At 42.1% G+C, this 22,050-nt stretch overlaps 1 protein-coding gene across 1 annotated transcript in view; it reads left to right on the forward strand.

Moving 5' to 3' along the window:
- The window catches only part of Lcch3 (Ligand-gated chloride channel homolog 3), a 128,939-nt gene extending 108,408 nt beyond the window's left edge, over positions 1-20,531 (forward strand). Inside the window, exons 4-9 of the mRNA XM_065219313.1 lie at positions 5,136-5,203; positions 5,411-5,828; positions 6,133-6,248; positions 6,388-6,775; positions 18,645-18,869; positions 18,930-20,531. Coding sequence (XP_065075385.1) covers positions 5,136-5,203; positions 5,411-5,828; positions 6,133-6,248; positions 6,388-6,775; positions 18,645-18,869; positions 18,930-19,102 — 1,388 coding nt within the window. The 3' untranslated portion in view covers positions 19,103-20,531. The remainder of the gene's footprint in view (positions 1-5,135; positions 5,204-5,410; positions 5,829-6,132; positions 6,249-6,387; positions 6,776-18,644; positions 18,870-18,929) is intronic.
- Positions 20,532-22,050: the final 1,519 nt, after the last annotated feature.

The following is a 22,050-nucleotide window of genomic DNA, read 5'->3' on the forward strand; positions in this document are numbered from 1 at the left end:
TTGGTGATTAGCAAAAGTACTTTTAAAAATAAGATTAAGAATATTAGGTAAAGTAGTCTATACGATTTTTATTTTTTATCGAAGATGAAACAACATATATAAAATTAATAACCCACCCTTTTAACGTGTTTGCCATGAGCGTGTGCCTTGTCTGTTATGATTTGTTTTTGTTTTGGTCGCACGCTCGGCAACATACTCACCACTGCTTTATTTGTAAATATTTTTTTTAGTAGAATTTATTCGTGTAGGCATGTTTTTAGGATTAGAATGTAGCGTAAAAAATATAGTTTTAAATTGTCTCGCGTCTAGAATAAATATAGGTCCCGTTTCTCCTCCCGCTGTAAAATAAGGCGAAAAACATAAGCAGCAGGACAGTCAAGCGCGGTTGCAGGAGAACGATGGCGTTTTTGTGATTGAGGTATTGTCGGTGATTGTCAGCGAGTACGAACGAGAAAGTTACGAGTCACGGTTGGAAATCGACGCGTTTTTTGCCCCGTCCGTTTAAGTGGAAACGAAAGTTGGAGGGCCGTTTTTGTGGCGTGTGTCCGCTGGAGGGATAATTCCCAGCATCGTCGCGCGATAGTGACGTCGTTTCCCCGAAAAATGCCATGGTTCGTGAGCAGAAGCGAAGGGTGTCGGATCGCCGCCAAGGGAAGCTAAACTTCAAGGATTTTTCCGCTTCCCGGCTAACCACCAAGGATCCCCGAACACCCACCGTCCTCACTGCGGTGGCTCAGCCAGTAGAGCCAGTCTCGCCACCGTAGTTAAGAGCCAAGGAGGGACGAAGCAGGCCGAACCGAAGGAGCGTTTGCCTGGGTAGTGCACTGCGGTGACTACCGCGACCATCTACGGCGAGTAGTTGGTTCGGTGATTCGTCACCATCGTCGCCTGGTGGTTCCGATAGAGGAGCTTTGCTCATCCCCCCCGCTAAAAGCAAAGGACAGCTGCTAGGCAGCCAATACTAAAGGAGAGGAGACGCTCGGCACAGACAGTGTCTGGAGCCGACGTGAAGCAGTACGAACAGCAACCGCCACCGCTATCGTCGAAGGGCCCCAGCGAGTGTCACCTAGAATCAGCGAGGAAAAAGGGAAGGTCAGATTAGTTATCACATTTCTTTCTCTTTTTTTATCGTTAACGCCCAAAATCAGTCTTTGGGGTAAGTACTCTGCTCGTAGCCGCCCCGCCGGGTTAAATCGGTCCAGCTATAGGCTGGCAGGTAAGCCACAACTTACAATTTGTGAAAAAGTACAGGAAGCTATTACTGCACTTGGAACACACGCTCTGCGCCAAGCAGACCTAGAACAAGAGCAACAGATTTGAACAACAATCTCCCACAACGAACCAACCATACCTTCAAAAATCAGTTCATCTTTTGGCATTGTATGTCTTTGTAGAGCCTTCCTAGGGTGAGATTTGAGCTACGGCCGTCGAATCATTGTCGATACCAATCAACTGGAGGGATCAGACTAGAGGTAAAAAGGACTACGTTCACTTTCCATCAACCATAAATTTGCGACACAACGGCTTCAGTTCGCTACTACACTGTCTGTAGGATGCAGCACCAGCTCCTCACCGGCCGAATCAACTAGCGACCAACCCGAGCAAAGCTGGAGATCAAATTGAAATCAAAATTTGCTGTTATGATGTAACTTATTTTGAATACTCCAGTTGATCTCATTTTGGTTGACTTAACGGTTAACACAGCAAAAATGAGAGCAAAATTTTACACTGTTGAATCAAACGGAAAACTAATCTTGCTTTCAATGAAATCAGTTTGATTACTGATTTTGCATTCATAATGTTTAACTGAATACGGGCGTGGCGTAAATGGTTAGTATCCATGCTTCTCACGCTGAAAGAGTTGAGCTCAAATCTCACCACGGGCAAGTCATGAATGACCTAAAATGTGTTAAACAAAACAAATAAACAATAATCATTAGTTCAACGACAGATGAACTTAAATTAAATTTTAAACAAGACGTTAACAGCAAAACTTCAAGTTAAGTTGCTTTCATTTAAAAAGTTTTGACTGCATAATGGAAGCACAATATGATATCAGACTTATGTCGCGACAGTTGAAATCAAAATGAGTTTTCATTATGATAGGAACTGCAAACTTTAATATCAATTTGCTTTCATTTTGTTAACCGACTTTGCTCGGGAACGCCGACAACTCCAGCGACCGAAAGCAAACGCGTCTAATAGCGGCCACAGCACACTTCGATTGCATTTATGACACACAACCTCGCAAAAACACGACGACGACAACATTCTACAAGCACTTTTAATCCGGGAGGCGGAACGCGAGCACGCACGCTTGTAGACAGCAAGCTTGTTTTTCAGGGATAGGCTTGATCTCCTATTGATTAGCGGGTACAACGACCTTATCAAGATGTTGCATTTTGTTTTTGTTTTGTCAACATGCTCCCTGTCTGCTGTCGAGTGTTAGTCCGAGATAGACTACCTCTTTGGACCACTTCACCACTGTGCCGTTTAGGCAGATTTTGTTATTCTCAGACGGAACAGGTCTGGGAGATTTTGAGTGTGGAAAAATTATGACCTGGGTCTTCGCCACGTTGATACGGGTCTTCCAGCTGTTGAAATACTCAGACAGGACATCCAAGCCTCTCTGGAGTTTGTTAGTCAGAGCTCCGATGATCCTACCCTTGTAGACGATGGATGTGTCGTCTGCGAACAAAGACAACGATCCACCATCAGGGAGAGCCGGAATATCGGATGTGAATAGATTGAACAGCATGGGCCCAAGGATACTTCCTTGGGGCACACCTGCACCGATGGTAAAGGCATCCGAAGTGATGCCATTCAGAGAGACCTGGAAAGTCCTGTCCGATAGATAATTTTGTATGATCTTCATGAGGAAGATCGGAAGACCGTATCGATGCAGCTTGTACACCAGGCCATCATGCCAGACATTGTCAAACGCTTTTTCAACGTCTAATAATATCATAGCAGATGTTTTTGAAACAGCCTTGTTCCGTCTAAGAATGTTTGTTACTCGGGTCAGTTGGTGGACGGTTGATATACCTTTTCGAAAACCAAACTGCTCCTCGAGTAAGATATTGTTTTCTTCGGCAGATGTTAGAAGCCGGCTGTAAACTGCCCTTTCGAAAAGCTTGGATAACCCTGAGAGAAGGCTGATGGGTCGGTAACTTGAACCAGAGGAAGGATTCTTCCCAGGTTTCCGAATGGGGATGACTTTAGCTAACTCGGATGGTTGTAGAATCTGGAACTCAAGTGCTTGAGCTCCAGATTTAGGATGATGTCGAAACCTGGGGCCATCATGTTTTTGGAAGTTTTGATATAAGCCAACAGTTCGTCAGCCGTAATCTCGGATTCCTCGGAAAAAATATTGGGAATCTGATGGAGGTTGGTTGCGTTTTCAGCAACCTCAGCTTCGTGAGGGCTGGTAATGTTTTGTCCGAGATTGTGGGAGCTGACGAAATGTTGGCCTATCGCGGCAGCCTTCGCTTCAGGTGTTATCAGGTGAACCAATGAACCGTCGGGACAATTCAGTGGAACCAGCGGTGGAATAGGCCTCGGTTTAGTTTTGAGGTTTTTTTTAGTTTCCAAAAGGGTTTTGCACAATCTGGGAGGGAACGGATTTTACAAAATTCTCATTTCTGAGTTCCACCATTTTGGCTTTGATAAGTTTGGTTAGACGCTTGGAATGGGTCTTCAAGGTAGGCAGTCCAGTTCTCTGGTACTGCCTACGCATGGCGTTACGGAGTCTGATTGGGCTTTTAGTATTCTGATCAAGGTTCAGAGAATTACTCACCCGTCTGGAAGCTGGCACGTGTTGTTCGCGGGCTCGGGAAACCGCCTCCTCGACGGCGCACAGAGATCTATCGATGTCATCAGTCGTCTCCAGTAGGGCGCCGAAATCGATGGCTTCGTCGACGACTTGTTGGAACCGATCCCAGCTTACCCGATGGTAATTCCGACGGGAAGCATGATGACTTTAGCTAAGTCGGATGGTTGTAGAATTTGGAACTCAAGTGCTTGAGCTCCAGATTCACGGTTTTGTGTTGTTTGCCACACTTGATGCAGCGGCTGACCATATGGCAATTTATCGTTCCATGCCCGAACAGCAGACAGTTCGAGCATTGGGTGACTCCACGACTGACCGGCTTGTACCGCTCCCACTTCACCACAATGTTGAATAGGACGCGGATGCCCTGGAGGTCCATCAAAGTTGTTGGGTTCTTCTCAAGGTGGACCAGGTATAGCTGGTCGCGGTACTTGACGGCCTTGTTTTGGCGGGCCATCTTGTGAATTTGGACCGGCATTAGTCAATTAGCCACCAGCTCTTCCTGTGTTCATGTCGTATAGTCCTCGCAGGACCACCTTGATCGGCTTAACAGCCTCGATGTCGGGGGAGAAGTACTCTGATTGGTCCAGTATGGTCTGTACCGCCTTGTAATATTTCAATGCCGGAACCATCTGTTTGTATCCTTCCGTGCACAACTGGATGGTGCACCGGACGCCCTCACTCTCAGAGCATGGCACGAGGGGAACTGCTAACCTTGACAGCCAAACGCGAACTGTTTTATAAATGCAAAGAAAGTAAAACTAGGTAGAAACAACAAAATTGTGATAAACCGCCAAATCAACCCAAAAACGGCCTTAAATGTGCTCCTACACCTGGATGGACCCTACCTATCGATCCATCAATTCATGGACCGGGGACCAACAACTTCCCTTCCTTATGCCTTAGGAAATTCCGACGGTGCCGATTACCACACCAGCGGTGCCGCTGTGAATTTTGGAAAATGTTGTAACTTTAGGAGAAATTTTAGTATACAAAAGTTATAAAATATATTAAACCACTTACCTACGAACTAAATTTCAGTGAATAGCTATCAATTGACCTATAAAGATCGGAAATTTTTCGTAAAATGGCCGAGAGCAAAAAACATTTGTATGTTTTTTTAAAGGGTGACCCCAAACATATGATCGGGAATGTAGTGGCTCGAGGAAATTTTGACAGAAAGTCCGGGCAACTTCGACCGAGTGCGGGTTATGTCATTAAATACAACTAGTGTTATTATCATATCCACAGGTCCCTTTTCCCTAATATCTACTGACTAAAAAGTTCAACATTCTTATTCCCACAGGCGACCCACTGCACGTAGGAATGGATCTAACGATAGCTAGTTTCGATGCAATTTCAGAAGTAAACATGGTAAGCTCTCATTCCAATCATCCATTCCCATTCACTCACTAGTTGCTTTGCTCTTCATCATAAATTTCCAATCAATCAACCAATCATTGCCCAACAACAACAACAACAACAACATCAGAAACGCACACTTTCATCTCCATGTCCCATCTGATGACGCCAACGAGCATTCTCACCACCGGGGACTCGGGGTTGGGGATTTATTTTTAGGACTACACGATAACAATGTACCTAAATCAGTACTGGAAGGACGAGCGATTAGCGTTCAATGCCTACTCGATATGGGGTCCGGATGTGGGCGGAGCAACGGGTACCGGTGGTGGAGGGACGGCCATCGGCAGCCGCCAGTACGACCAGAACGGCGACATGATGATTGAGGACGACGGAGCAAACGACGTGATTACGCTGTCGGGGGACTTTGCGGAGAAGATCTGGGTCCCGGATACGTTCTTCGCCAACGATAAGAACAGCTTCCTGCACGACGTCACCGAGCGGAACAAGCTGGTGCGACTGGCCGGCGACGGGTCCGTTACCTACGGGATGCGCTTCACGACGACGCTCGCCTGCATGATGGATCTGCACTACTACCCGCTGGATTCGCAGAACTGCACCGTGGAGATTGAGAGCTGTGAGTGGGATTTTCTCAATGTTGACGAGTTGATTGTTTTGCGAAATTCGAAAAAGGACGCAACGTGACGCAAATCTCCATAATGAAAGCAGTTTGAGTGGGATTAGGGTTTTCCTTTTTACGACCACGTGCTCTGTAATGGGTGGAACGTTACCGGATCACGTTGCTTCCTTTGAAAACAGATTGATTACTGCTGATAATAACGTAACGATGTGGTTTTCAAGTTTAATTTTCCCGGGCTTTTCTTTTTTTTTTCATTACAAATTCAATTCTCGCAATCATTGCAACAATGGACCGGCAACAGACGGCTATACCGTGTCGGACGTGCTCATGTACTGGCGGTCGACCCCGATCCGGGGCGTGGAGGAAGCAGAACTGCCACAGTTCACCATAATAGGTTACGAAACTAATGATAGAAAAGTGAGTGCCTTGTTTTGTTCGCTTTTTAAACAATAACCCACCTGGTAGGTGCCAAATGGTTTCCTGCAATTGCAGTTTCCCCATTGGAATTATTGCAATTATAATTAAACTCTCATCCATCGTTGACGGTCAATTACAGGAAAGACTGGCGACCGGCGAGTACCAGCGGTTGTCGTTGTCGTTCAAACTGCAGCGCAACATTGGCTACTTCGTGTTCCAGACCTACCTGCCCAGCATTCTGATTGTGATGCTGTCGTGGGTGTCGTTCTGGATCAACCACGAAGCCACGTCGGCCAGGGTGGCACTCGGGATTACGACCGTGCTCACCATGACCACCATCAGCACCGGGGTGCGGAGTTCGCTGCCCAGGATCAGCTACGTCAAGGCCATCGACATCTACCTGGTGATGTGCTTTGTGTTTGTGTTCGCGGCCCTGCTCGAGTATGCCGCCGTCAACTACACCTACTGGGGGGCGCGGGCCAAGAAGAAAAGTAAAAAGAACAAGGAAGCGGAGAAGAAGGTTTCAAGTGAGTATAGACTGGAAGTCACTAAAAGCAACTAGTTTATAATCTTTTTTAGCATGTGTTTGCGATATGGATTTTTTTAAGGTTGTTCGAAGCGACGAAAAGCTTCCCAAGTAACCAACAAGCCCGCTAATTCGCCTTTTTGCAATATAAGGCTGATACACGGCTAGCATAGCATATAAGCCGCATATTAGCCTTACATTGCAAAAAGGCGAATTAGCGGGCTTGTTGGTTACTTGTGTTATGCTTAATCTTGAAATGACTGCTTCAAGAAAATATCTTGCAAGAGTCTCTCTAACAAAGCAAAACAAAAAATCTTGCAAATTAGTGTTGTCGAGTGAGATAATAACACCCGGTGCGAATTAGTTGAGATGCACCCCCCATGGTTACACAATTTGTTAGCCACAATAAAAAAATCAATTAAATGTTTCGCACTCATTGCGCTTTATAAAAAACTTGTGTTCGTCAAACTTTCAAATTACCCTCAAAATTCCCTATAATTTTGAATTTACATCGAAATTTAATTTGAATTCTCCTCAGAATTCCACAGATCCGTCCCTAAAATTTACCTAGAATTCGACGCATAAGTGTCCCTTTAATCTCGAACGACTTTGGGTCACCTTAAGGCCCAAGCGTAATGACAGCGGAAGCGGAAAAGCCCGATCTGAGTAAGCCAACTTGTCGGATTGAAAACTAGTTAGAACCAAATCGACTTCGGTTAGGCATCTTGATGTCATTTGTGACAACTGTCAAACTTTCCGTTTCCGTTCCGCTTCCGCCCACATTGCGTTTAGGGCTTTATGCGTCTACAGCAGCATAATTCTCATAGAATTTTCCCCAAAATCACAATAGAATTTTAATTATACCTACTAAAGGGTTTCCACTTAATTTTTGCCCCATTGACATTTGGCCATAAGTCATCCTGCATATCATGAAAAATTGCCAAATGTTGTTGAAACAGACTTTAACGTGTCTTGTTTACATCCTGTAAATTTGGTGAGATTCTGTTGTGTAGATTTAAAAATGGAACCGAAACAGCAACCGTGCAAAAATTTTGCTCGCACATCGTAAACTTTCAACATTTTTTGGTGAAAAATATGATGAGGCAGATAAATTTGATCTGGCAGATAAATTGAGCAGAAAAAAATTATGCAGCTTGCCAAAACAATTTTGATTTGGCAATAAGGCTGTCCACGAGAAAGTTGCGATCAGCTGACTTTTTTGTTTACCAAGAACTTTTGACAGATCACTAGAACTGGAAGTTTGTTCTCATATCAATTTCTGCTTTTTTTGCACAATTAACACGAGATCACTCACACACTCTAGATTTCTAGCTGTCAGTTCCACTGAGAAACGTCTCTTGGATCACCTTATCAATCTGTAGTTGCGGTAAACGAAATAAGCTTTTTGCGAGGATTTTCGTCACAACCGAAACTAATTTTTATTTTTTTATATCTTTATTAAGGAGACCTTTACACAACCGGAACTAAGAAGAACTAAGAAATTTATCTAAATGAGTGCCTCCAAAAACATCTACTTCCATTTTTGAAGCAACACGGTCGTTCAACAGTGTTTTGGTCAGATTACGACTCGTGCCACTATGCAAAATCAGTATTGGAATGATATCGGATGAACAATGTCAACGTTGTGCCCAAAGACAACAATCTGCCAAATTGCCCAGAACTCAAACTGGCTTTTGTTTGAAGATATTTTTTTTTTGTTGTGCAATAATTTCGGGGACAGCCTTTACGGTTCAATTAACTTGGATGCATTTTCGAAAAATTCAAATGCAGTTTTTTTCGACGCATCATTTCAGATTGCAAAAATCTCGCGTCATTCTACTCTTTTTATTATTATACACAAAATGACGCGAGCTTTTTGCAATCTGAAATGATGCGTCGAAAAAAACTGCATTTGAATTTTTCGAAAATTCATCAAATTAAATTGTACCATAGAGGTAACTCTAAGACTAGTAGGTCCCGAAGAAACGTGCTCAATTTTTTGGCTCAGCTCTGGTACTATCTTCGGTTCCAAGCTAATCGATGCACCCCTCGAAACATAGGAAAATACACTAAACCCTAATTTTAACTGTCAAACTTTCATAGCGAATCAAAACAAGCATTGTGTAGTACTAGAATTTCGACTAGAATGGAGTACGTTAATTGATTTGCTTGGGACCAATAGGCTAGTCAAGTAGTGAGCCAATTAAAAATCGTTAGTTTCCACCGGTTGATTGAGTTATCTTTAAGTCGAGTCCAATAGACTGAGTGAATCCAATCTTTACATTTCTCATATTCGGGAAGTTTTTCCTCGAAAAACCTGGTAAAACCAGGAAAAACATGAGGCAAATTTACTCATCGCTGAGTTCCTGCACTTTATGTGATTTATGAGTAAACTAAACTCAAAGTTGGGTCGTTCTCATTCGCCGTGTACTAGTGACACGAAAAGGTGACTACACTGAACGAAAACATCCGCAATACTTCGACTGATTATCCAGTATTTTACGATCGCTTATGGCCGCCACAATCTAGCTGAGTTTCTGTTAGGGAACATAAGATTTGAAGTTTGGCTTGTGTCGTGTCAAATTTGATTTACACGTCAAACGACACAACCCAAACGTCAAATCATATGTTCCCTACCAAAAACTCAGTCAGATTGTGGTGGCCATAAGCGCTCGTAAAATGCTGGATTGTATTGCTCGAACCCTTTAACAATATGCTGTCAAATTTCGGATGATTTCCTTATGGTTGAATTCGTCATCAACTGACGAGCATACATGTGACTGTCCTCCAAATAAAGGGTGATATTTATTTGAAAATTGACTGTAAAACATACAGGGCTCAGAGGACAACAATGTTAGGATAAGATGACTTGCAAATGCTTTGGATTAGATTATTAATTAGATAGTTTAATTTTCCATATTAAAAGCCATGAACAGCCTTTCATAATGGATACAAAAATTCCTTTATGGTTGGTAGACGAAACTTCCTCCACCACGAAATAGACAATATACAGTTTCCACGTTTTACAAATGCTCGTACCACCTCTTATAGCGATGGCTATGCTTCCACCTCCTTTGTCTGCTCAGAGCAACAAATGACGTTCGATCGAATTATTTACAACATCGTTTTGAATGATTTGCGTTAAGGGGCTGAGCCAATACCAAATTAATTTCAATTTAAGATGACTATCATTCTGCAGAGAGCATTACGCATTCCAACTGAAGGCCCTATCCCTTTTCATAACTATGTTCATCCTGTATTCGAGAGGAAAATCATCTGATTTCAAAACAACCGTCATCCGGTTGCAGCTATCATTCGAAAAGGCGATTTCGATGTTTCGATTTGAATGGTCTTAGGTTTCATTCGAACTAAGAACGGTGGTTTTGTACAGTGTAGTACACTGTAAATTGAGCACTTAGCAGTTGACAGCTCAATATCAACAAGGCTATCGAAATCAATTCACAATTGAATAAAATTTTATTCAGTATTGTGAAAAATTAGACTATAAATTACACACAATGACGAAATAACATGCATTATTTTTCCAACGATTGCACATAAACGTATACTCCACAGTCCAGTACACAATTATGCTATCCAGTAAAAGTATGGAAGACTGTCAAAACCAAAAAAAATTGTTCCAATCGAGCAAAGCAGTGCATTTTGCTTCGATTGGAACCTTATGACAGACGGCCAAACTTTTACTTAGGCTGTGAACCATTTGCCGAGTTCAATTTAACTCGTGGTTAAAAGTGACATTATGAAAGTTATTTGCTATGTTCGAAAATCCCTGTGCTGTCGATCGACCGGTTTTCGAGAAGAGGTTGTCAAAATTTAACTTCTTGCCTGTCAGAAGTAACCACGCTCGGATAGCAGGGTTAATCGATAACATTCCATCTGTCAAATTTTAACCCAAAGTTAAAATAATCCACCAAATGGTTCAGAGCGTTAGAGGACTTTAGTTCACATGGGTTCGTTCAAATCACCCCCCGAGTATCTAAACAGAAAACTTTAGTTTTACGTACCTTCTTACAAATTGTAAATGTTTCCACCGTACGTAAACAATGGGGTCAGCCATCGTTGGAGGCACAACTTTTTTCACATCAGAAAACATGTTTTTGTTTCACTTCATGTGGACGTCGAAAGCAAGCCAAGAATAAATTTAGACTGAGACGTATCACTTATGTTGCATTATTTTCCTTATATCTTGGAATTTAATCAGTGGTCTGATTAATTCCCCGGGGGCATCTGGGACATGCCCGGAACTGACCAATGTGATCCGTGGCACTCGAAATGGCCACAGTTGATTTGGTTATCACATTTGAAGTAATTTATTTTGTCACATGATAGGTTTTATTCCTTACCTGGGGGAGAGGTAGCTCATCGATTCTTCCGGTTCGCCTCCTAGCATCGTGCTATAAGGTACCAGGCGGTAACCAGGGTAGTCGATCGATAGCTCGATGACGTCATTTCGTTGGCGTCTGCAATGGGAAATTCTCATAGCAGGCGTTGACGATGGGACGTTGTCGAGTTGTTGAATAGCAACTATCGTGGTAACTCACCGATTACCTGTCGATCTGCCAAATTTGGAAAGACGTCTGCATTGAATTGTCTCGTATAATAATATTCCGCCCACTATATCACAAGAAATTGCGAGTAGCTGAGTGGAATGGAGATAAGCTAAGCATTGGGTACAGGACCAAGTCTCCCCTGGGTGGTGCCAAAAGATGAGCGCAATAGAATCATCAAGTTGCCATAAGGCACGGAATGAGACTATTGCATGGCTGGGTAGTCAAAGTCTTCCATTCGTTAGTCATTTCAGGTGGATTAGAACAGGTTTAGGTGGGCGTTGGCCAGATTTTGATTTTTCAGATGTAATCCTGGATAGGACCCTGTCATTGAACGTCGCGTGAAAGTGGAACTTAATGAAGGCCTAAGTTCTTTTTCGTAGTTTTTAGTTTTCGGATTTGAAAGATCGTCGGTTACAGTGGCCTGCTTACTGAGCAGAAAAACGTGGTCCCAGGTCCTTACATATCAAAGAGATTTATCAGGCCCATCCACATTCAAGGTTCGTCAATCGTTTTATTTGTTAATATGACTACATGGTAATAACAGCAACTCGGTGATTAAAAAGGTGCTCGTCTGCCTAGTGACAAACGTTTTTGCTTACTGAGCAGAAGACCGTGGGTTTAGTCCCAAGCTCCTTCGCATTATATGATCGTTAGGACATCAATTCAGCTTATCGTTTACCAAAACGAACCCTGCTGCAAACCCAACCCTCTTATCCAACATCCCAGTGATTCCTCGTGGAAGTGCAGAGGTGTTCTCGGCTTCCATCAAAGCGAGTGTCATGTCAACACAATCCTTCCCATTCCTTTCTTGACCTGTGTTCGGGCGCGGCCGGCGCTGGTATTGCCTAATTTAAGATCACCAGTTTTTACACATTGAGGATGATTGCTAGTCCCAAGCATCGTCTATTGGTTCTCTGTGTAATTACAGCTGATCTGGCAGTAACAGAGTAGCAACCGTGGGCGGTCAATCAAGCTCAAGCTCAAGCTCAAGCTGATAGGTTTTATTCCTTACCGGTCAAATTCAGTATCATGGCTCACATTCCCCGAAACATGTTCCTGCCACATTTCCAGCCCCGATTCTGATTCTGAATTTGTTCAATAATGTTCTATGGACGAGGCTATGAGATCATGATACTTTTCATTTGGTAGTTGTTGCGTCAATTCGCATTAGTTATTATCGATAAATACGACTTAGCTCCAAAAATCCATGTTTACCTGAACTTTTCCTGCCCATATCTCCGAAAATGGTTGACCGATTCTAAATTTGATCAACAGCATTCAATGTGACCGAAATTCCTTTTATTTGCTGCTTGTTTCGTTTATTCGGTTATGTGGCTGCTGACAAACAACAATTAGTTCCCAAATTTCGTGTTTATCGTCCATATCTCCGGAAGCAGGTGATCGATTGAAAATCTATTAATTAACACCCGCATTAACAATAACCATAAGAAGCGCCAAACCACAAAATCGGGTTATCATCCCAACTATATATGGTATGGCCGTATCATTTATGATATCGTCAGTGTATGGTACATGTTTATTAGAGCATTCTGTAGAATCATGGTACCTTTCTTTTGGTGGCTGTTGCGTTCAATTCGGTAGAGTGGTTGCCGAGAAATTCATTTAAGAAAAATGTGTTACGCGCTCTCACACACACATACACAGACAGACATTTTCCGATCCCGTCAACTTGAGTCTATTGGAAAACTATGAGAAAAAATATCAATGTTTTTACAAAAATAAAACTCAAAAACGTTTAAAAAAGAGTTGATCAAAAATAGGGTAACTGATGATGGTTGGACCTATTTAGGCCGGTTTCACACGACGTCAACATTCATGTCGTATTTTTTTTTTATGAATTCAACATATAATTATAAAAAATGCATGATTAGGGGAAAGATCTACCTTTCTTGTTTCTAGTAATAACATGAAAAGTTAAATATTATCAACAAATGATTTTATAAAACGTTTTTTTCAGCAAAGAATTATGATGTTGGTTGGACCTATACTGATCTTGGTTGGACCTAAAAAATGATGATGGTTGGACCTTTTTTTTTGCACATGCTAGTTTAGCCCATATTTGTTCAAAAACTTTGCTTAGAGCTTATTGGTATCATGAAAAAAAAAAACCCTTTTTATACAGTTTTTTATGAATTTGCTATTTTAAAAAATCAAGAAATTTGAGTTTAACTACGTTTTTAAAAAAGTTCACTTTCCACGCATTAGCTATTCATCATGGCTCATTTTCTCGAAAATCATTGACCCGATTTGGAAAATTTTTAACGTCAAACTATAGGTATTGTGGTCCCATTGAAAGCTATTGAATATTTTTGGAATCGGTCTACTGGTTCCCGAGATATGGCCGGAACAAATTCCAGGGTATATGGAACATGGACCTAATTTTGACATGGAAGGAATAAAACCTATCATGCGACACTTCACATTACTTCCAAATTCGATAACAAGATCAATAACAAAATTGAGTGCCTTGGACCACATTGCCCACTTCCTGCCAATTTTTAGTTTGTTAACATTTTATTTCAAGTTAATTCACAAACAGAAGGTGTATGAGAAGTGCTTAATGAAAATTCATATTAACAGATTCTTTCGGCGCTTCCGTGGTAGTTCGGAAATCGGTGGTTACCTTTTCAGCCAACCTGACGAAGGAATTCCTCCTTTAAATTTACGCCCAACTAGTGACGCAAGGTCTTTAGCAGCTTCGAAGATCTTTTTGGACGTCTTGGGACTGCCTGAAGCAGCGCACAAACAAACCCAATTCCCTAGCTGGTTCTCCTAATCAACACTCAACAATATTTCCCTTCCATATTTCTTGCCATGGTTTCCCTTAATTTTTGCGTGAAGTGTCGTTTTCGGAATATTGTACCTTTTCTGAGCCTGATACGCGGTAAGTGATTTATTTCTTACTAAAAGAACACCCTCTTGAAGATTTTCGACCGTATAACTCTTTTCTTTAGTCATTTTTTCAATCGAAGAAACTGATCACTCGGCCAAAACGAAATCGGATTTCACATCAGCTTCGCATGAAGGATGTAGACCAACCGAAGCGCACCTAGCGGACGTCTTAGGAAACACATAGGTCCAACCATCATCATGCGTTCATCCATGATGATATTTATCTATTCGAATTTCGTCAATTATTCAAACATTTTAGTGAAACCAATGGATAAATGGCGTACTAACGTGTTGTTTACACCTTAAAGCAGTATTTTACTTCATGAAAATAAAAATAAATGTAAAAAATACTCCTGTTTGAAAGTAAGGCATGATGACGAGCTAATGCGTGGAAAGTGAACTGTTTTGAAAACACATTGAAACTCAATTGTTTTGAAGTTTTTTTTCAATAAAACACCCATGCAAATTGAAGAAAAAAAGTTTTTTATAATAGTAAAGTGATATTAAAAAAAAAAAAAATTAGCGAAGATTGACTAAACTAGCGATTGAAAAAATAGGTCCAACCATCATCAGTTTTTGGATAGGTCCAACCAGAATCAATTACCCTAAGACCAATTGTAAATTTGCTCCACCATTATACGATTTGACAGAACCAGAGTACCAGAATTTTCGGGGTACATTCTTCGATACAATCGATGTAAATATTTACATTATTTGACAGTACCGGAACTGCGTAGAACCTCCTACGACAAACCCACATGAATGAAAAAATAAAATTTATGATCAAAGCACCCTACTGACACCTGGATCCGTGTTCGCGGGAAAAATTTAGCTAAGCCATGAATCCGCATGTAAAAGTTATGAATTGGTTCGTGTCTGATCTATTCTGTACAAATTATTTTTATCTAGATTAAAAAATCCTATGGTTTTGACAGTTCGGATCACTGCACATTTAAGGCTGTGAATCATTTGCCGAGTTAAATTTCACTTGTGATTAAAAGTGACATTTCGAAAGTTATTTTCTATGTTCGAAAATCCCTGTGCGTGATCGACCGGTTTTCGAGAAGAACTTAGCCAAGGTTGTCAAAATTTAACTTCTTGTCTGTCAGAAGTAACCAAGCTCGGATAACAGGATTAATCGATAATTTTCCATCTGTCAAATTTTAACCAAAAGTTAAAATAATCCACCAAATATGGTTCAGAGCCTAAATCGACCGTTTACGATTTTCGGGCTTAATTCAGAATTAAGTGTCATGTCGGTTTGTCGGTGGAACCTTCTCCACCGTCGAAATTCTCATGAAACCACTGACTGGCAGCATCAGCCTCGATTAACTGTCGAAACCTACTGGATCCTACGTTGGCAGCATCAGAAATCTCCCGGAATCCTCTCCGCCGTGAACATGTACACGATTTTGGAGGTTTCCGATTCTGCCAGTGGAAGTTGCAGCTTGGACAGAGTTTTCTCGCATTCACGGTGGTGATTTTCGATGCTGCCAACGGAGGTTCTAGGGAATTTCAACGGAGATGTCTCGCGTTCCCGGTGGAGCAGGTTTTGGGCGATTTGGATTTTGGCAGTGGAAGGAGGGAGCTTCTGTACGATTTTCTTTGCTGCAGGAGGTTGCAGGAAGTTTCTCTTGAATTCTCTACTCCACCGAAATCGAGCGGAACGACGAGTTTTCGTTTTCTGTTGTGTTTGTTTATCTTCGCCTCGATGCATGTATGTATGTATGGGTATCACCTAAAAAGCACATGCTTTGTTTTGACGTTCATATCCCAACTCAATGGTTGATGCAAACCGAGATGCAAACGATGGAAATTAAATGCATTTGTGTTAACTAGCGCTGTTGTACCATAGAGGTAACTCTAAGACCAGAAGGTCCCAAAGAAATCTGCTCAGCTTTTTGGTTCAGCTCTGGTACTATCTTTGGTCCCAAGCTAATCAATGCACCCCTCGAAACATAAGAAAATCTACGAGCCCCTCATTTTATGTGTCAAACTTTCATATCGAATCAAAACAATCATAGTGTAGTCACTAGAACCTCTACGAGTAGGTCACCCCGCACTCCAATCTTGGATCATCTTTTTTGTCAGTGTACCTCAAGTGTACCGCAGGTGTGCCGATTGTGCCGGTCATAGAGCAAGCTGCGATTGTGTGTGTTTGTGTGTGTGTGTGTGTGTGTGTGTGTGTGTGTGTGTGTGTGTGTGTGTGTGTGTGTGTGTGTGTGTGTGTGTGTGTGTGTGTGTGTGTGTGTGTGTGTGTGTGTGTGTGTGTGTGTGTGTGTGTGTGCGTGTGTGTGTGCGTGTGTGTGTGTGTGTGTGTGTGGGTGTGTGCGTGTGTATATACCCTCCAACCCCCACTGGCCGGCAGTGTTATTATGGAAGAACTCTCTCTACAATGTCGCATTTATAGTCATTGTAGACATCTTTAGTCCGGGAGTTAGAAGGTGATAGCTCTATTGCAGATCCAACAACCCATTTCAGAATGTCTGGAGAGTCACGCCCATTCCGAGGTTACTTTCACTTACAATAAGCCCCGCATTTATGTATTACCTCTGTCAATTTGATATTAGTATTACACACAAACTTCCAGTTTCAAAATGTTCTTTTGAATCCTGGCACGTGTTTAGTTTATGTTTTTAAATTATAAAAAAGTATTTGAACTGATGTCACCATGTTAATTTGATCCTATCCATGGGTTCCGTAGTTTTGTTTTTCTCTACGCTTTGCATCTCATTTCATGATTCACCTTTGTCGTAATACTTCCTTCATCGAACACAAATTGTCTTGCATTGCCATGGTCATCTGGGAGGAGGTTCGCGTCTAGTGCTTTTCCCAGGAACCTTTCGCGGCCACCAGCTACCACCCGTCCAGTCTTGGGCGTATCCAGCGGGGCATTTTTCACATTGCTCACAATCTCCGACACCGATTGCTGATTCACGGCAACATCGGCCACCGAATCACCACCAAAACTCGCGACGGGCACATTATCAGCACGTTCTCGGGCTAATTCACCAACCGAACCGGGTTCAAACTCGCACACGGTGACGAATCTCTCAATAGAACAAAATTACACGTCGAAAATGTGATATCCGAACTCGGAGAACCGGGCTCCCGGGAGGCAATTTTCGACACCGAACAATAAAACTGAAGCTGCGTCGTGGATTTTGGGGGTTAGATTTAAGGTCAACCAAGTCACTCAAGGCAAACACAGTCAAATACGATATATCACTAAATGATAACTTTATGAACACTTGAAACTAAATTTCAGCACACAAATTAACAAACTTAAAGCAATAAATATTTAATTCGCTGACGAAAAATACGCAGCAAAAGAAAAACACCGCGGCCAACTGCGATCAGTCATTGGCGTTGACGGCACCGTTGAAAAATCGTCTCTTCTAGCAAAAATTGACAGCATCTTGCGGGAGTGTTCGGTGGAGTAAAGAGATAGTACAAAAGCCGCCATGTTTCACGCACAGTCTGACGTTTGCTTACGTGAATTTCCATAGGAGTAAAGAGCTACAGAGTTGCCGTCAACGCCAATAGAGCAAAGCTGCGATTGTTTGAAAAATATCCATCCCGGCAACGCGGTATTTCTGACACCTTGAATGTTTTGGTTTGAAATTGTAAGGATAAATCGTATTGAGGATGACGCGGGAAGTGGCGGGTGTGCGAAATTTCGGTGATTTGTGTTTATAATGCCCTCAAAGGTAGACAAGAAACCTACCTTTTCGTGATGTGAAAAGCATCGGTCTATCAGCGGCAAGAAAGAGTTGGAACCGGTGGGTAGCGTTGTTGGAGACCGACTATAAAGGATGATGAATAGACTTCTTTAGTTTGTTTTGTGTGAGTTGCAGCATTATTTGAATCAAGGGTACTAATGCGGTACTAACTGCGTCTTTCTCTTGAGCCCACACTAGAACCTACATTTTTTTAAGTTTGTCGAACCTCTTAACGGAATCCCTTTATAAAGAGCTTTGAGTGGGTTGGTTTATTTCCTTTAAATTCTGTTATAATTGCTTATCTTCTGACAGATACGCGTATTTCGTCTACTACTGGCAGACTTCATCAGTGCCAAGTACTCAGTGTGGTGGTGGTGGTGTCGAGTACTTGGCACTGATGAAGTCTGCAAGTAGTAGACGAAATACGCGTATCTGTCAAAAGATAAGCAATTATAACGGAATTTAAAGAAAATAAACCAACCCACTCAAAGCTCTTTATAAATTCCGTCAAATACTCAACACGGGTTTGTTGGAATCGAAGTAACTTGCAGGGATCGGAAATTTATATCTGACGCTATTACGAAATCCAAGATGGGGGTGATTAACTGAACCAATCGCTTCATCAAAAGCACCATAATTTACAAACTATATATATCTTCCACAGAAAAGCAGGAGAACAGCGGGGGCTGTTCGTCCGAGGACATCATCGAGCTGCAGGACGTCCGGATGAGTCCGATCGCATCGCTCAGGAACCGTCACTACGCGAACACGACTTCGTCGACCGGGGCTGACGCCGTAGATCTTGCCAAATTTCCTCCTAGCTTTCGAATTTCTCGCCCCTACGGGTCCAGTACCCGGTCCAGCGGGTTAAGGTATCGAGGTAACCGAGGTTTGTTGAATTTCCAACCAACTATTGCAAATCGATTTGCTAACTGATCTTTTTTCGCAGGTCACAACCGCCCGAAGATGCTGCACGCAATCAAGCGAGGTGCCTCGGTCATCAAGGCGTCCATTCCGAAGATCAAGGACGTCAACGTGATCGACAAGTACTCGCGGGTGATCTTCCCTGTCAGCTTCGCGGCGTTCAACGCTGGCTACTGGATCTTCTACGTTCTGGAGTGACCTACCGCGAACTAACCGGATCCGTAAGTCACTGCCAACCCGAAGCAGCGGCGACAGAAGCGAGGATTTATTGTAGTAGCCGAAGCGGTAATAGCAGCATCAATGCAGTACTAGAGTACTCGAGTGCAGTAGGCTCCATCGTAGCAAGCCAGCAGTTGTTCCCTAGCACCGGATGGCGACTAGCAAGTAACAAGCACATTCAAGCCATAAAAAAAATCCTTCCGCTGCCGAGTTTAGGAGTGAATTCACAATATTGCACCAGAGTTTGACATCCGGTTAGTTCAGAATACCTTCCAGAAAAAAAACATAAAAAACAAAAAAAAAAACGCATAAAACTAGAGTCGATTGACATTCAGAGGAGAAAATTAAAAAAAAAAACACAAACAAAAATTCCTACGCAAAAAAATCCGATTACGACGCGACGCCAGGTAGGAAATCGAATTGTATAGTGTAATAAGGAAAATTCATAAAACAAGAAAAAAATGTATCCGTCATAATGAGTGGTAGTTGCGTTTTAGAATCATTTAGATTGCATAAGAAAGATAGACTAGTAGGCAAAACAAAACAAAACAAACAAAAAATTTAACACAAATCGAAGCGAGGAAGGAAGAAACATACGAAAGTAATAACCATGAGACTCAAACTCACAGACATTCTAGATTTAGTGTTTTAGAACATGTGTAAGAATAACAGAACAAACCAACAGAAAATAAAGGGACATGGAAGTGGAGATTGTAAACTAAGCAAATCAACAAACGCAGTCGTTGAGCACAAGTAGGGGGCGTCAAAATGGAGAATTTTCCTATCAACAAAGCGCTAAACTATAGGGAACCAACCGCGGAATGTTAGTTATTTGAATTTTTATGAGCAGTTGAAGGAAGAAGTTGGAGGAGAATTCCAGGCAACTGCCAAATGTGAAATGTGATGAATACAAAGGAAGCTCGAGTTAACGGTCATTAGTGAGAGAGAAGGAAAGAGAGAAGCTTTAAGCATAAATAGGTCGAATCGAAGAAACGGGGGAACGATGGCAGGTGATTTGCGGGGAGTATCATAGAGGGGTATTGCAGTGGTGATGAAGGCGGAACGGTGTGACGAATTGAGTTCTTGATAACGTCAGGTAGTTTATCCATTTGCCGTTACAAAGGAAGTTCACCGCGATTTTTAAATTTTAGTTAAATCAGATCTATTATGGTGGTCACTCATGGTTACTCTAAACCGATTTTTTCAAATAAAAATAATTGGGCGCAGGATTTTGATCTACGATCAAAGCTGAGCACCAAAATGCATAAGATGAGTTTTGGAAAATTCTGCTCTCATACAGATTAGATATGTGCTCTAAATTGTTCAAGGAACATGTTTCAAGATATTAAAGAGAAATCAGAGAACTTTGGGGCAGTTCCAAGACCGTAAAAAAAAAAAAAATGCGGAAAGTGTAAGGAAATTCCGAACACTTCAGGAAAGTTTTAAAAACTTTAAGGCCATTCTTATAACGTTAGAAACTACACAGATGTCCCAAGAACACAGAAGAAAGAAGTCAAAATAACTTCATCTAGATATTTAAAGAACTTAACAGCCGCAATTCGCATAACAGTCCTGTGTAGATAGGAAATCCACAAGACATGGGACTGTTATGCGAATAGCGGCAGTTTAGAGAAGTTACGTGAAATTGGAATCACATCATCACAAATTGCACATCAGGAAAAAATCAAGAACTTTACGGAAGTTCCGAAACCTTTGAGACAATTTTAAGAACTTTAAGAACATGTCGGGAACCTTCAAGGAAGATCCGAGAACTTAAAAGAAGTTCGCGAGAACTTCTAGGAAGTTCCCGAGAACTTCTAGGAAGTTCCCGAGAACTTCTAGGAAGTTCCCGAGAACTTCAAGGAAGTTCCCGAGAACTTCAAGGAAGTTCCCGAGAACTTCAAGGAAGTTCCCAAGAACTCCAAGGAAGTTCTCAAGAACTCCAAGGAAGTTCTCAAGAACTTCAAGGAAGTTCCCAAGAACTTCAAGGAAGATCCGAGAACTTAAAAGAAGTTCGCGAGAACTTCTAGGAAGTTCCCGAGAACTTCTAGGAAGTTCCCGAGAACTTCTAGGAAGTTCCCGAGAACTTCTAGGAAGTTCCCGAGAACTTCAAGGAAGTTCCCGAGAACTTCAAGGAAGTTCCCGAGAACTTCAAGGAAGTTCCCAAGAACTCCAAGGAAGTTCTCAAGAACTCCAAGGAAGTTCTCAAGAACTTCAAGGAAGTTCCCAAGAACTTCAAGGAAGTTCCCAAGAACTTCAAGGAAGTTCCCAAGAACTTCAAGGAAGTTCCCAAGAACTTCAAGGAAGTTCCCAAGAACTTCAAGGAAGTTCCCAAGAACTTCAAGGAAGTTCCCAAGAACTTCAAGGAAGTTCCCAAGAACTTCAAGGAAGTTCCCAAGAACTTCAAGGAAGTTCCCAAGAACTTCAAGGAAGTTCCCAAGAACTTCAAGGAAGTTCCCAAGAACTTCAAGGAAGTTCCCAAGAACTTCAAGGAAGTTCCCAAGAACTTCAAGGAAGTTCCCAAGAACTTCAAGGAAGTTCCCAAGAACTTCAAGGAAGTTCCCAAGAACTTCAAGGAAGTTCCCAAGAACTTCAAGGAAGTTCCCAAGAACTTCAAGGAAGTTCCCAAGAACTTCAAGGAAGTTCCCAAGAACTTCAAGGAAGTTCCCAAGAACTTCAAGGAAGTTCCCAAGAACTTCAAGGAAGTTCCCAAGAACTTCAAGGAAGTTCCCAAGAACTTCAAGGAAGTTCCCAAGAACTTCAAGGAAGTTCCCAAGAACTTCAAGGAAGTTCCCAAGAACTTCAAGGAAGTTCCCAAGAACTTCAAGGAAGTTCCCAAGAACTTCAAGGAAGTTCCCAAGAACTTCAAGGAAGTTCCCAAGAACTTCAAGGAAGTTCCCAAGAACTTCAAGGAAGTTCCCAAGAAC

Source organism: Ochlerotatus camptorhynchus, unplaced genomic scaffold (assembly GCF_037179485.1).
Source record: "Ochlerotatus camptorhynchus isolate MF236.1 unplaced genomic scaffold, CSIRO-AGI_Acam_v1.1 ptg000102l, whole genome shotgun sequence".
NCBI classification, from domain to species: domain Eukaryota; kingdom Metazoa; phylum Arthropoda; class Insecta; order Diptera; family Culicidae; genus Ochlerotatus; species Ochlerotatus camptorhynchus.